The sequence below is a fragment of the Sorex araneus genome, chromosome 2, assembly GCF_027595985.1.
Source record: "Sorex araneus isolate mSorAra2 chromosome 2, mSorAra2.pri, whole genome shotgun sequence".
In the NCBI taxonomy this organism is placed as follows: Eukaryota; Metazoa; Chordata; class Mammalia; order Eulipotyphla; family Soricidae; genus Sorex; species Sorex araneus.
Window position 1 is genome coordinate 123202047 of NC_073303.1, and position 15524 is coordinate 123217570.

General features: G+C 45.7%; 1 protein-coding gene across 1 annotated transcript in view; it reads right to left on the reverse strand.

Moving 5' to 3' along the window:
* Positions 1 to 831: 831 nt before the first annotated feature.
* The window catches only part of DCAF13 (DDB1 and CUL4 associated factor 13), a 30427-nt gene continuing 15734 nt past the window's right edge, over positions 832 to 15524 (reverse strand). Inside the window, exons 7-11 of the mRNA XM_004607681.2 lie at positions 13260 to 13342; positions 11711 to 11875; positions 5422 to 5557; positions 2982 to 3145; positions 832 to 1862 (exon numbers count right to left, since the gene is read on the reverse strand). Of these exons, the coding sequence (XP_004607738.1) occupies positions 1775 to 1862; positions 2982 to 3145; positions 5422 to 5557; positions 11711 to 11875; positions 13260 to 13342 (636 nt within the window). The 3' untranslated portion in view covers positions 832 to 1774. The remainder of the gene's footprint in view (positions 1863 to 2981; positions 3146 to 5421; positions 5558 to 11710; positions 11876 to 13259; positions 13343 to 15524) is intronic.

Below are 15524 nucleotides of genomic sequence, written 5' to 3' on the forward strand. Positions count from 1 at the left end.
CTAAAAACAGTATTTTTTTTTTTTGCTTTTGAGGTCACACCCATCAATGTTCGGGGGTTACTCCTGGCTCTAAACTCAGGAATTACTCCTGGTGGTGCTTGGGGGAACATATGGGATGCTGGGGATTGAACCCAGGCCAGCCGCGTGCAAGGCAAACGCTCTACCTGCTGTACTATCGCTCCAGCCCCTAACAATAGTTTTTAAACAGGTAGATGGCTGATCTTTTCTTGGTCTGTAAGAATGGAGTATATAAGATACCCAAGAAAGCAGGGACAGATTTATATACTGATTTAAAACAGATTTATTTATATACAGATTTATTTTATATATGTATATATAGAATAAACATGCATGTATATATGCATATGCATATGCTTATGCATGTATACATATGTATATGTATATGCAAATATATGTATATATATAAATATATAAAGAACAAACATGCAAGAAATGAGCATGGGATCAGGATGTGGTCTAAGAGGTAAACATAAGCCACGCGCACACCGTGTCCCCCAGCATAGCTAGGTATGGTCCTGGTGACCCCCAGCACCACCAGGCTGAGGCATGATAGAGTCCCCAAAAAGAAAACAAACCTTTGCACAAGTCTCCTGTATGCCTCCCCTCCTCCTCCCTCCCTAATCTTGATCATCCCTGTGCCTTCCTTAACATTATTACTATAAATCTCTTTACTTAAAATTTCCTAAAACATGGGCTTATGAGTCTATTAAGCTGATGCATTAAAATTCAAAACTCCTGTCTACACAGAACTATTTATGAATTAGTTGGGATGAAAGAGAAGTCATTAAGTAGAGAGATCTAAGTTACAAATGCTGAGAAAAAGGATGGTTTATTATCTTGACCATAAATTATAATGAATAGTTATAAAAGATATACAAAGAGGCTGATCCTTTTGCTCAAAGGCAAAGATATCAATAACCCTGGGAAACAAATTCAATTAACAGAAGTCCTGGCATAATTCTTCTCTACATGTTACAGGCAGAGTCTTACAGGAAGAGTCATGGGGACAAGCATTTGGAGCAATGTTGAAGAGAATCGAACATGTACGTAAATTCAAGCATCCAGGCCTCAGTAACAGGTTGGGAGACAGTGCGCCTGCGGTTTACCGCTCACTGCCTCCCCTCTCGCCCTTCTTTCCCTAATGATTGCTGTGGTTTTGTTGATGGCGCAAGATGAGGCTGCAAAACTCCCCGTTTTTTGCTGTGGTGCTGGACCTCCACCCTGGTGTACACCAAGGTTTACTCTTCAATGAGGCACACATGCTAGAGTGACGGTGATCCCCGAGCGATGGGGTCCCACCTTCTGTCTATAGAGCGCTTCTGTGTTTTTCAATTGTCGTATTGGTCAGAGTCGTCCCTTAACATGGTGTTCACATGTGCCCGGCTGTGGAATGGCCAGAAATGGTTTGCAATGTGGGTAAGTGCAGAGAACCGGAGCTGTCCGGATCATGCTTGGCACATCATGGGACTCCGTGGATTAACTCATGACCATGTGGCCCCTGTAGTCTATGTCCAGGTCCACTCTGCAATTTCTAAAAGCCAAAACTGAGCTAGTGAAATACGACATACTTCAGTGAGGTAAGAAAGCAAACTGAGGGGAACAAGTTGGAAACAGCCCACCTTCCCCTAAGGACTTTGGGATGGTTAAACTGAGCTGCAGTGAAGCTCTCTATACAATGGTACTTTTATTTGCAGAGTTTCTGTATCAAAAAGAACAAATAGTTATACACCATCGCAGACGGGAACACCGTGTCTTATTTCACCACTGCCACAACATGCTTCTTCTTCTCTGACACAAACGGCACTGACCCAGGCTTGCTATGTTTTCGGCGATTCACCTCCCTAGGAATAAGCAAAATGCACAAAATGTAAGCAAGTTTATGAGAAACAATCTTAACAAGAGCAAAAAAAAAAAAAAAAAAATTTAAAAATCTCAGAAAAATCACATTTTCTCTCACCAGAAAACCACCTGAGTAGGTAAATACTTTCGGGGTATCAACTTTGGCTAATTGCCTCACAGTATGCTGTGTCCTTCATTAGGAGAATTGAAAGCAGTGACTTCTGAGCTCTGGACTACTCAGTCTAAGGCCCAAGAAGCTGAGAAACAGTCGACTGCAGAGCAGCTGACTGCCGGTCTGTAGACAGGTGCAAAAGAGAGCTGAAACCATCAGTCTAAAATCTCTCAAGTTTTTTAAAGTACTAAGGATTCAAACCCAAAACCTATCTGAAGACAGTAAGATAATAATTTGTATGGTCCAGTTAATAAAAAAGCGAAAGATCTGTCTTAGAATTTTGACAACATTTTGCAAGAACCCAAGAGCCCACAAGATCCATGATATGTGAATAACCCCCAGAAATGGAGCAGTGGTGCTCCGCTTCAGACTCTGAGGTTATGATCAAGAAGATGAAACAGTTTAAGAACTGAACTCTTTGCATTCTTTAACGGGTGAGGGTTGCGTTGGGTTGGGTTGGTGGGATACCTCTTACATTAGAAATCTTTTATCTTGGCTTTTGGGCCGTAACCACTGGTACTTGGGAATTGCTCCCAGCAGTGCCAGGGACCAAATGATGCTGAGGACTGAGCTAGGGCCTCGAATGTGCTTACTGAGCCCAACTAATTAGAGAGCTTTCTAGAATGCTCTGCTACTCTAGAAAGTACTTCTCAAACATTTAGTCACATTTTTTTAAAAGAAGCAGAAACATTTCCTTGTTTTCCTTCAATTCATTTCCACGGCTTGCCCACTAAAACTGTCTCAAAAATAAGTAAAACTGATGCAAAAATAAATAATGGAAATTTCCACAGTCTCAGATGATCCTGCTTTGACCAAGAAAAAGAAAGAAGCCCAGAGAACTCTCAAAAACCATCTTATCGGAACCAGAGCCCCGTGGGTTGCTCCTTCGGGGCAGAGAGCGAGTTCTGCAGGGTGGGGGGCAGCAGGGGGAAAGGCAGGCCCCACTTACTTCCTGCGCCGGGCCTCCTTCATCACTCGCTGTTCCTGGATCTGGCTGTAGATGGACTTGGGGAGGTGTCGGTGCCGAGCTATCCGTTTTATTTGAGGATAGTGTTGGAATTTCTCCTTCAGCTTCTGGTTATAATCTATGGCTGCTCTTTCTCGTGACGTGAGCTGGGGGGGAGGGGAAAGGCATTTTGAAACTTCAAGCATGTAACGATCTTTGTTCCTCTTACACAGCAAGACCCTTTTCCTGACAGTCTCATGAGAGGTGCCAACGGCCAGGCAGCCTCTCCTTCCCTCTCCTTGCACTCAGCGTCCCCTTGTGAGCTACATGCTATCGTGGCCAGTAGCTGGTGGAAGTGGCTGGGCTGGGCATGCATGGTGCAGATCACCGGAGTAGCTTCCCAAGCCCGAGGAACACAGCAATGTACTGAGTCACATTCACTCACATTTTGTGTGTGTTTGTGGAGGCAAAGGGGGCAACTTAGGCCACTCATGGCTGTGCTCAGGTCTTACTTCTGGCTCTGTGCTAAGGGATCACTCCTGGGGTCCCTGGGGTCCTTATGCAGTGCCTGGGATCAGACTCGGGTGGCCATGTGAAAGGTAAGCATCTTTCCCCGCTGTACTATCTCTTCAGCCCCATCACTCTCACCACTGTTCTGCAAAATAACTCTAACAGAAGAGAAAGCATTTGATTCCCTAATAACCAGCATTTAACCAACGTTGAAAGGATACCAGATTAAAGGCCCTTCTTACGGTGATAGAAAAGCCAGGCATGAATCAGAAATAGAACTGTCCTCAATTACTGCCTATTTTATCTTGGCTTCTTTACTGGAGATAAGTAGAAAATAACTCTCGCACACTACCCTTTCCTTCTTAAAATAAGTATCTGTTTCTGATAAAAAAAAAAAAAAACACTCCATATGTTTCGTGTAAAAAAAGCGAGACACTTAGAAAAACATCCAGGAGTAAATGAAAATGAACTGTCCTTCACAGCAAGGCCTGATTTGTCCTTGACAGTGTGTTAGGGGGTCCCTGAGCCTTGTGAACTCTGGAGTGCGTCACACACACACATACAGTGTGGCACACACACAGATGTACACTTTCCTACAGGACACGCACACAGTGCATCAGACACACAGCGGTAGGTAGACAGACAGACAGACAGACAGACAGATGCCTCCTCCTTGAGGGCAGCAGGCTAGAGATGAAACTGATGCCCATCGACAAACACAGACTCCATCAAGCCCCTGTGATGAGGCTGTGGGCATGCGGGCCCAAAGTGCACTTGGAGAGGACAGGGAAGCTCCTTGTGCCCCCAGCCCACCCCGGCCCCCGCCACACACACACCCCTTGCCGCCAGCATCTCTTCCATGAGCTGAACCCTTCTGAGCAGCCACGGTGTTTGAGTTTGCTGAACTGGCTACACAGCAAATTTACTAAGCTTAAGGCAGGGCTGACTCGGCGCCAGGTAGTCAGAAGTCCTGGAGCTGAGGAAATAATACAGCGGGTAGGGCATCTGCCTTGCACACAGCTGACTCAGGTTCGATCCCCAGCACCCCAAATGGTCCCCTGATGCCCGCTGCGAGTGATTCCTGAGCGAGGAGTAAGCCCTGAGCACCACTGGATGAGATCCCAAAATAAAAACAAAAGCAAAAACAAACAAAAAACAAAGTAAAAGAAAGCATGTGGAACACAACCCAGGCTTGCAACAGGTGTTTCAAACCTGCACAGCAGGACTTTCTGCTGTGTAGTGGGTGGGCCAAAAGCACAGGAATGCCTCTGGCTTCTCCAGTACCCAGGGAGCACCCAGCACTGCTATGGGTGCTGTGGAAAACACTCCAGCCATCACTATACCCACGCACTGGAACTGGGTCTTAATATACTCACAAGATCTTTTTAAAACCAGTTTCCCTGTGTCTGTGATGCTCAGAGACCACTTGGGGATACGCTGTCTTTGACCGGCTTGATTTCTATCCCCTTAGCAGAAGAATAGGCCTGATTCCCAGCTTCTACCTGGTCCCTGTGCTGACCCTGCTGCAAGGAAAACACAGCTCATGAAGGCTCAAATAGGGGCTGGAGCAAGAGCACAGCGGGTAGGGCGTTTGCCTTGCATGCAGCCAACCCGGGTTCAATTTCCAGCATCCCATATGGTCCCCTAAGCACCAACAGGAGTAATTCCTGAGTTCATGAGCCATAAGTAACCCCTGTGCATCGCCGGGTGTGACCCAAAAAGTAAAAAAAAAAAGAAAGAAAAGGAAAAAAAGAAGGCTCAAGTGTCTGAAAACATCTGCATTCACCAAAGCGCGTCAGGCAGGAAGAAAGGTATGTATAGCCTTATCTGCTTCACTGCTACCTGGCTCCGGGTACCTTAGAGGCCCTGGAATAAATTCTTTACAATCTCCAACAAAATTTGAAATCACTATGAAAACGAAGGGGTCTCTTACCACACCCAATTTTTCCGAAGCATTGGCTTTCCACAGGCGAATGTTCATCTCGTCGGAGCCGCACATGATGTACTTGCTGTCGGAGGTCCATTTGACACAGATGACATGCTGCATCCGCTTTGTGTGATAGACTTCCCTACAGAACGGGGACAGACAGACACATTGACCCCTCTCTGACGTGGCGCTGAGCACTGGGCAAGGAACTATGCTTACCCAGGTAGGGAAGGGGCAGACACTGGGCACAGTGGCGGGGAGCGTACTCGGAAGCCACACGCATGAAGCCCTGTCAGGAACAGTGCTGGAAACCACAGTGCCAAAACTTGAAAAGGAAATTTTAATTTAAAATAAAAAGGAACCACGTCAAACCCTCAGGATTTGGTACAGACTTTCTTTCACGCCTCCCTGTCAAGTACCAAGATAACAGTTTTGAGTGTTCACAGAGTACAAAAAGGAAATGCAAATTTGTTTTCATGTAGTCTTACTAAATCAAACTCACAAGGTTCTATGTTTAGGTACTGAGAACTTAAAAAAAAAAAAAAAAGAACCTTCAGTTATAATCCAAAAAGAGAAATTATTATAAGCAAAGTAAATCTAGAATCCCACGAAGCCTCACAAAACAAAGACATTTAACAGAAAAGAACCTGGTTAGTTGGGGAGGTGGTACAGCAGGTGGGGTGCCTGCCTGGCACACGTCTGACCTGCGTTCAACTGATTCCCAGTACCACTCGTGGACCCCCTTAGCCCTGCCAAAGGGATCCCTGAGCACCGAGCCAGGAGTAGGCCCTGAGTACCTCTGGGTGTGGCCCCAAACCAAACCAAACCAAACCAAACAAAAAGCAAGGTTAGCTGGACTAATTCTGTACCCATAAAAACAAACAAAAAATGAGTAAATTTCTTCATTTTTGAGTCACTTCGTGGTACCCAGGGGTTCCTCCTGGCTGGGTGCTCAGTGATCCCTGAGCACATGGGGGAAGCTATGCAGTGCTGCAGAGTGAGCCTAGGCTGGCAAAAGCCTTTCCTCCTAGACTCTCTGGACTTTGGTGACATCATTTTGGGTCACACCCCGCAGTGCTCAGGGTCACTCCTGGTGGTGCTCAAGAGACCATGTGACACCAGGGCACAAACTGGACTTATTGCATCAAAGCCATCTTTCTGGGCCTGAAATGCATCCTTTTAAATAAGTCCCTCAAATTAATTCAGATCACAATGTCCCCCTTGTTATTATAGGAAGGGATTTTAAAAAATAATAATAAATGCAATGAGTTTTGTCCTGGTCAAATTATTTAAAATGCTTGACTGAGTGCGCACGTGTGAAAAGGAAGGGAGGGCTAAGAAGTCTGAGGACATGCGGCCAGAACCATTTCATAAAGGCAGATGTCAAGTATCTTTCCTCCTTGAAAAGGCTGTGAAACATGCTAAGTGAAGTCACAGGAGCTACTATATTCGGAAGTGTTAAGAAGAGCATTCAAAAGACAAGGTCAGAGAAAATAAAAGAACGCTGGAGAAACCAGCTTCCCCGCGCGGCTTCACTGCATTGCACGGGGTATTAGGAGAGAGGAAGGAAGCCCAGCCAGGTCTCCACCACCACGACTGGAGTCAGCTGCAACCCTCTCTAACAGCTCTCCCAGACGCCAACAGATGCAGCTTCCCAGCCAATCCCCCAGGGGACAGAGGTCAAATGATAAAGTTGAAAGCGAGGTGAGCCAGATGGCTGCTTTTCTTCTCAATGCTCAGCTTTCCCTGCTCTGTTCTTTCCATCTCCACAGATCTATGGGCTCACTTCCCCCAGAGCAATAGGATGAATGAATGTAATTCAGGGAATTCAATCAGGCACCCACTGGGGTCTTAGACCACTCAAGCCCAATGGGCAGTCATTTAACCATCTAGAGTTCCTCCTCGCTGTCCATACAGAATGCTGAGCTTCTAGATATGCTGAGAAGTCACTCTATTAGGAGACAATGCATTTTAAAAAGTCTTTATGTGCAGGGTAAAGATAAATGATTTCATTAGAGTTCAAAGGATTCATCTGCTTAGTAAATACTGAATGAAACAGCAAAAGCTTACTCTCAAATATGGCTTACATGCGGTTTAAAATAAACTACTCAAAGTCTGTTTTAAAATATACATAGCTGTTTTCAGGACTTTCAAAGGAAAAACGTTGTTAAAATACAGGGTATTCAAAACCTGCTGTGTTACTGGATGCTTAAAACGACAGAACAAAAGCAGCCACAGAAACAAGGTGAAGCTAGCTTTCGAGGGGAGGTGACCACAGAGGTAAGGCTGGGGTCAGGAGGCATGTGCGCAGGATCTGGGTTCGGTTCCAAGACTGCATGCCCCCCGCTCCCCACTCATCTTGCGGGAGTCCCCTAAGCACTGCCCTGGTGATCCTTGACCCCATCAATGAGTGTTCAGCCTGATAAGCCAAGAATCCAGGGAGCAGTCTCCAGGCGCCCTGAGCACCGCTTAGGAGCCCCCCTCCCAAACACATGACAACTAGCTCTCAAGCAGATGAAGGCCAAGGACTGGTGAAAACGAAATGATGGAGGCCCACATCCTCGATTCCTAATGTCCTCCAGAGATGTGAGAGAAATAAAGCATCAGCCTTGCACTGGGCCTGAAAGAACAATCCCAACAAACCACTCAATGGCAATTTGGATGACACCGAGTTACTCAGGAAGCAGCGGCTAGCTGGGAACCAACAGCAATTCTACAATGGTGGGGACCGGTTAGGGAACGGTTGCGGAATCGCACCAGCAGTGTGCATCTTCCTGAACAGGGGCCTCCCACAGGCGCTAGGGGACCTGGGGCCCAGTTCTGGGATCTCTGTCTGGTGGTTCAGTGCTTTGACCAGAGATAAGAAGGGCGCTGTGCAGTGCTCGGACTTGGGGCCACACTCCCACAAGGCATGTACTCCTCTCCTCGGAGCCATCTTCTTCCCCCCTGCAGTGTATTTATGTGGGGGGCTAAATCCAGCAATGCTCGGGAGCCCCTAGTGGTGCCAGGGACTTGCACCATAGCTGCAGCCACCTTAACCTCTATACTATCTCTCCGGCCTCTCAAACACCTTTACAATCAAACACACAATGGTAACACCAGGGGTTTCAATACCTACACGGCTTCTTCAAATCCGAGGGGAGAGGATACAACCACCACAAGTCAAATTTCCAGGAAGTTCAGACAAACACGTTGGCAATAAGTGCGAGAGGGCTGGGCCAGCTGCTGGCCCGTCTTGGAGCTCCTTTGTTTCTGAACACAGGGCTGGGAACAGGGCCGTGAGGACGCAGGGCTGGCACTGGCAGGACCCTGTGGGTGAGGAACCCCTGCCATTCGCACTCGGGTTCCGTGCTGATTCTCCCCTCACCCGACTGCTCAGGCAGAAAGCTGATGAGTCAGAGTCAGAGCTACAAGTCAGCCCGCAGAGCAGAGAAATCAAGTGCTGTCAAAATCACCCTGAAAGGAGCGGAAGAGACACGACTGCAGGCTTATCACTTGCCTTGCACACAGCATGCCTGAGTTGGTCCCCAGGATCCCATCTGGTCCCCAGAGCACTGCCAGGAGTGACCTCGAGGCACAGAGCGAGGAGTAAGCCCTGAGCACCTCTGGGTCTGTCCACAAAGCAAATTAAAAACGATCCTGGAAAACCATGAAAACACTATGGCTGTCTATGAACTACCTGAGTACAACAATATATGGTAGACTCCAACAGTACACACTACCATCAGTGACTTGTAACAGAGAAGAGGAAGAGGAAGAGGCTGTACCAATACCGATTTCAGTGCAAGGATCACACTCCTACACAGAATTTGAGGAAGTAAGAAATAACATGCTACAATATTACTGTTTCTAACTGCTCTTAAACTATCCAGGCAAACTTAACCTCAGTTATCCATGGTCAAACTGAAATTTTCTTAACGTTTTATCTTGGTGCAATGAAAATACTTTATGATAGAATCATGAAGGATACATGTCATCATGCATCTGTTCCAACACACTGAATGTACAATACTAACAGCGCACTATGGAATGAGTGATTAATACAAATAAGTGTACCATCCTGGTGAGTGACCTTGATAATGGGATATTCTATGCAGGTTTGGGGCGAGGGCACATGAAAAACCTGTTTCTCCCTCTCAATTTCATTACAAACTTCCTGTTTTTAGTGGGGAAAAAGTCCTTAATTTTTTCTATTGTTGGGAAAGACGAGTAAGGAGAGGCTACTAAAATCTCAAGGCTGGGAGAAATAGAGAGACATTACTGATGCCCGCTTGAGTAAATGGACTAACAACGGGATGACCATGATACAGTAATATTTAAAAAGAACTTCACCCTTTGCGGCCCAGCGCGAGATCGACCCCGGAGGCAACTGAACCACTTTGGACACGAGCGGCGCCCCCAAAATGCCTCCAAACTGTGTGCTGGGAACTTCTGGCCCAGGCGCTGCCGGCAGGGTATGGTCTTTTCTCTCTCAACTCTTTCTTTTTGAACGCAGCGAGGCTATAGCCGGTTTTTAGACTCTACAGGAAGCCCGGGATAGCCGATGGGCGGGACTCCCGGATCTGCCCTGTGCCGGCCGACATTTAAGCACAGAGCCATGTGGGGACGCTCCTTTGCGGCCCCGCGCGAGATCGACCCCGGAGGCAACTGAACCACTTTGGACACGAGCGGCGCCCCCAAAATGCCTCCAAACTGTGTGCTGGGAGCTTCTGGCCCAGGCGCTGCCAGCGAGTGATGCAATTACCAAAAGAATTTTCCTTGGACTTCATATAGAAATCCAAAACCGCGCAGCTGCTATTGCAGCCGCTCGACCTAATATCACTTGATTGTCAGCAACGTGTAAATGTTCCTTTTTGGCAGGGCTTAACGTGGGGGGAAACTCCAAACAATAGTACTAAGTTTTTTGTTAAAGGGTAAAAGATTGTAGCGATAGAATTTTAGGCAGAATTTTCCCTGGACTTTATATAGAAACCCAAAACTGCGCAGCCGCGGCAGCCTAATGTCATCTAATCATCAGCAATATGAAATGGTTCCTTTGTAATGGGTTGGACTTTGGGGGGACCATAATAGGGTTAAAGTTTGTAGCGACGTGTAATTTCTGGCTGTACTTTCCCTGGACTTTATACAGAAATTCAAAGCCGAGAGGCTGCTGCCATGGCCGCGCAACCTATTTTCATTTAACCATCACCAATATGAAATGGTTCCCTTTTAACGGGTCGGACTCTGGTGGGAAATCCTAACAAGAATAGTAAGTCTTTTGCTGAAATATTGAAGGCCACCAAAGTGGTAGCCATCTCTATAGACTGAACTAAGCCATATCCCCACGCCGGCTGAGAAGAAATATCCTTCTTTCTCGGGAAGAAACGCGGCGTGGTGTTAACCATAGTATGATATCCATTAAGCTGACACGGACCTGGTGGCGTGGGAATCGGATACAAGGGAATAAATTATTATGTACTTGGAACAGCGGGACGCTGGTGGAATCTTGAGCCGGGGTCGATACCAGCGTATTACTTTTGGTTCCAGAAACTGCTTGCAGACATTCTACCAGACTATCAACTAAGCCAGAGCCCCACGCCGGCTGATGACGAGAAATAACCATCTCTTTTGGTTTGTTTTCCCTTTGTCAGGCAGCGTGGTGATTACTAAACAGGCGTGATCTCGGTGGCGCGGGACGAGGGGGGAAAAAAATAGAAAAGTTATGTACAAACAGCGGGACTTAATATCTCTACATTCTCAGCAATGGAGAGCCATCAAATGCTTCCTTGACAGTGGGACTGTCTTCTCTTTTTTGGGGGGAAACCCTAGCAACAATAGTGAATTATGTGTTGAAACATGGACTGTAACCAAGATAAAGCGTAAACGAAGTGAAACTTATCACTTACAAGGGCGGGGACTGGGGGGGCGGGAGGGGGCGGGAGGTATAATGGGGTGGTTGGTGATGGAATATGGGCACGGGTGAAGGGAAGGGTGTTTGAGTACTGTATAACTGGCATAATCCTGAGAACTTTGTAACCCTCCACATGGTGATTCAATAAAATTTAAATTAAAAAAAAATTAATGAAAAAAAAATAAAAAAAATAAAAAGAATTTCAAATAAAAGACCCTGCCCTGGGGCAAACCCTAAGATTTCCTAGTGACACATTCCATAAATGCATGCATACGTAACATTAAATGAACGCATACATGTTACAGAACCACACAATCCTTTTGTAAAGATGCTGATGTTCAATGCAAGAACATCTGCTCGGATGGCACACTTCCTTGAACTTCCATGTTCAGCGCAGCCACATACCTGCTCCGACTTTTATCCACAGGAAAGATGCGAATTGACTTATCAAAACTCGCAGACACGAAGTCCTTCCCAGTGGGGGAGTAATCCACGTCCAGCACAGCAGACACGTGGTCCATGTGGACCATCACAGGGGTGTCCAGGGCACGCATGTCAAAGGTATACAGGCTGCAAAGGAGCTGGTGTTAGTGGACACACATTTCTAGAACCAAGCAGGTGTGACACTGAGGTCAGTGAAAGGAAGACTGAGAGCTAAGCAGGACATGCCTAAGCAGACTCTGGGAGGTAAAAGGCAAAAGGATCAATGACTTTAATTATTTCTTACTGTTACATCTGCATGCTTTCCTCTATCAAAATAGAACTATCTGCTTGGAGAATATGCGGGAACTTTTTAAAAAAGTACAAAACATGAAACTTCTTGTCTTAATTCAACCACCCAGAGAAAGACAGTGAGTACACTGAGATTCTTTCTAATCTTCTCACCATCCTATTTTTAAAAATTAAGTAACACTATAAAAATTGAGATACTGTTTAAAGCCCTGTATACTGCTGATATTCCATATAGCTTATAAACATTTACCCGTTAGTCTCTAAAAATGTGCTAATGGTCCATATTTAAATACAAATTAGCTTTGAAAATTTCCAACTTTTTATTATTACATATAATTCCTTTTCAAATTGTTGTGCAGTGCCAGGGACTGAAATGAGGCAAACTGTTATACTACTGAATCCCATCCCTGACCCTATAAACATTTCTTAAAAAGAGTCCAGCATTTGAATACTTAAGATTCCATGCAACCAGGACAGGTTCCCACAAGTAGAATTATTAGGTCCAAAGGTATCAGAGCAAAAAACAAAGTAGACTGAACCAACATAGAACTGTGGGTGGCCCTACTCCGATGTGAAGTTTAGGGCGAGAGAAATTCAGGGTTTGAGGCTACACCTGGTAGTGGTCAGGGGCCAGGGAAGGTTGGGGATGAACCCCTTGAGCTATCCCTCCAGGCCCCCGTTTCTATTCCCTTTTCCTGCCTTTTTTGTTGCTGTGGTGCTGTTGCAAGGCCTGGGACGGGGGGGTTGGGGGGGTGCTCTGCACACTTGGTCATGGTACTCGCTCAGGCCTGTAACTGGCCACTGTAGTCGCCCACGTTGGATGTGGTGCTCACACACACCTGGCTGTGGTGCTCAAAACTCCTACACTCCGCTGTGATGTTGGGAGTCCCCAGGGCAGTGCTGTTCGGATGGCGGTGGGTGCATGAGAGGCTCAAAACTCCCGCTTTAGCCAGGGAGCTCTCCCCAGGTTCCTGAAGCTCGCTGCTGGCTAGATTTTCGGGGCAAAGGTGATAGTTGGCTGTCCCTGGTCAGTGTCAGTTTGAAAACTGAGCAGGCTTTCATGAAAAAGTTCTTCAATTTGGGAAACAATTATTTCAGCAAGAAGAATGGCGGTTTTCTAACTTACACATGAAGGACATTACTACTTAGGGAAACATCTCATTAGTTGGGACTCTGACAACTGAGCTATTTCTTACAGAAGTTTGAAAAGAAACCAACATACTTGTAATCTTCATTTGCCGCAGTGAAAACAAAAGCTTCCATAGGGTTCCAACAGATTGTATTTGTTCTCATGTCTAAGATGACCTGAAAAAGGAAGACTTTATAAATCCATCTTCTGGAATTAATTTCCTTGAAAACGCACATATTTCCCATTTAATTTCCTTTCTTTCTTTTCTTTCATTGAATTGAGCACATACGTGATAAGTAGTGAACTGTTCTCAGCTTGCTGCAAAATCAATTATGATTGTTTCCTGAATACACAGGGTAGTAACCATGAAAATTATTAAAATGCTTAATACATCGTCCTTTTTAACATATATGCATGTGATAAAAATGCAACATGACTAATTTAGAAAACTGAGATACATCAACATGTTAATAGAATACAACTAAGCAGCAAATGATTAACTACTGAACTAAGGTTCAATTTAACGGTGAACTTAGGGTTAAAGTGGAGGAAAATTTCAAAGGTTACTGGACATCTGGTCCAGTGAAAAACACCCATTGAGACATCTGGTTCCGGCCACAAAGCTCTTTAAACTTGATTCTATCAAACACATTACATAGCACTCAATGGCAGAAGCATTCTCTACAGGGGCAAGGCCTGGGCTCAATCCCCAAGTTATATGAATAAATAAATAAATAGTAAACAGAAGCAGCCATGAGTCTATCTGGCCACAATTCAATAAATAATACAGATACAAATCTTTGTCGCAAGATTTATTTTTATTGTAATTCACAATTAAATTAGGATATTACACCTGTTCTATATGGGGCTAGGTTAACTGAATGAATGGGAGGATATACCTGGTGGGACTTGGGGACCCTCAGCAGTGTCAGGCAAGCACTCTACCTCTTGGGCCTCCTCTGCTATCAACTCAGCCCCTCACGTTGATTTTTCTCTATCCTACCTGCAGGTGTTTCAAACATCAAGTATGATGTCAGCTGACCCGTGAGGAACTATTATAATGTTCTGCAGCAGGACCGCTACTGGCACTTTAGGTAGGACACACTATGTTCTGTGTGACTGTCTATGCACCAGGCACCTCCTTTAGACTTCCAGCCCATTAAATGCCAGAAACACCCCTTCTACATTAAACAAACAAAAACCACCTGGTGGAGAAATATAATGATAAGAGATTGAACACTGTTACATTTAAAAGAGAAAAAGACAGGGGCTAGACAGAGAGTACAGTGGGTAGAGCGCTTGCCTTGCAGGCAGATGACCCCCAGTATCCCATTTGCTCAAGCACTGCCAGGAGAGATTCCTGAATGCAAAGCCAAGAGTAACCCGAGTATCCCCAGATGTGGTCCAAAACAAAACTCGAAAAAAGACTTGTAAAACAGAAAACGGGCCAGGAGATAGCACAAAGGGCTGGAGCACATGCTTTGCATCTAGAATGCTGGTTCCACCCCCAGGGCTGCCTGGTCTCCAGCACCACAGGGGCAACCCCTGAACATGAAGTCAGGAGCAGCCCCAGAGCATGCTAGGGGAGCGCCACAACCAAAACAAAGCCACAGGAGTAAAAGAACATCTTTTCTTTTGTATCCAAGGTGACCGGCATGTGACAATTGAATTAAATGCTGCTTTACTGACTGAAACAAATAAATAAATGGAAAACAAGCGTGGACCAGATTTTGGAGGAACTTGAAAGCCACACACATGCGTGTTTTTTGAAATGATTCAAGGATGCTCTGGAAAGAGGATCTTATTTTCTGCAATCAGCCTCCAAAAATACATTCCCTTCTACTATCTGCGAACATACGGTGTGTCAGAGTGATCTGACCATTTAAAAAGGATCCGAGGAATGTCTTTCTCCGGTGCCTATGGCCCTGGAGTCCAGACCCAGGCGGAGCAAGGCTGTCCCGGAAGGGTCGAGGTCCCAGCCTCCTGCTCTTCTCACTGGGCACAGACTCTTCTCGCCCTCCTCACGGGCCACACAAGCAGGTCTGGGTGAGTACATACATGTCTTCTTCTGTAAACAGGCCCAGCGTACCTGATATCTCCCAGGCATGGCTAGGAGTGACCCCGAGAACAGAGCCAGGAATAGCGCCTGAGAACCACTGGGTGTGGGGCAGAATTTAAATTACAAACTAAAACACCAACATAAAAGCAAAAACCCCACAAACCATCAATAAGCTTTCATAACTAAATACTGGAGTGACTACCTTAGACTGTTGGGAAATCTGTTCCTCTGAACAGTCCTTGTCTAAACAAAACAAAGCGTCAAACAAGGGCCCATCAGCAAATAACTCAATAAACACA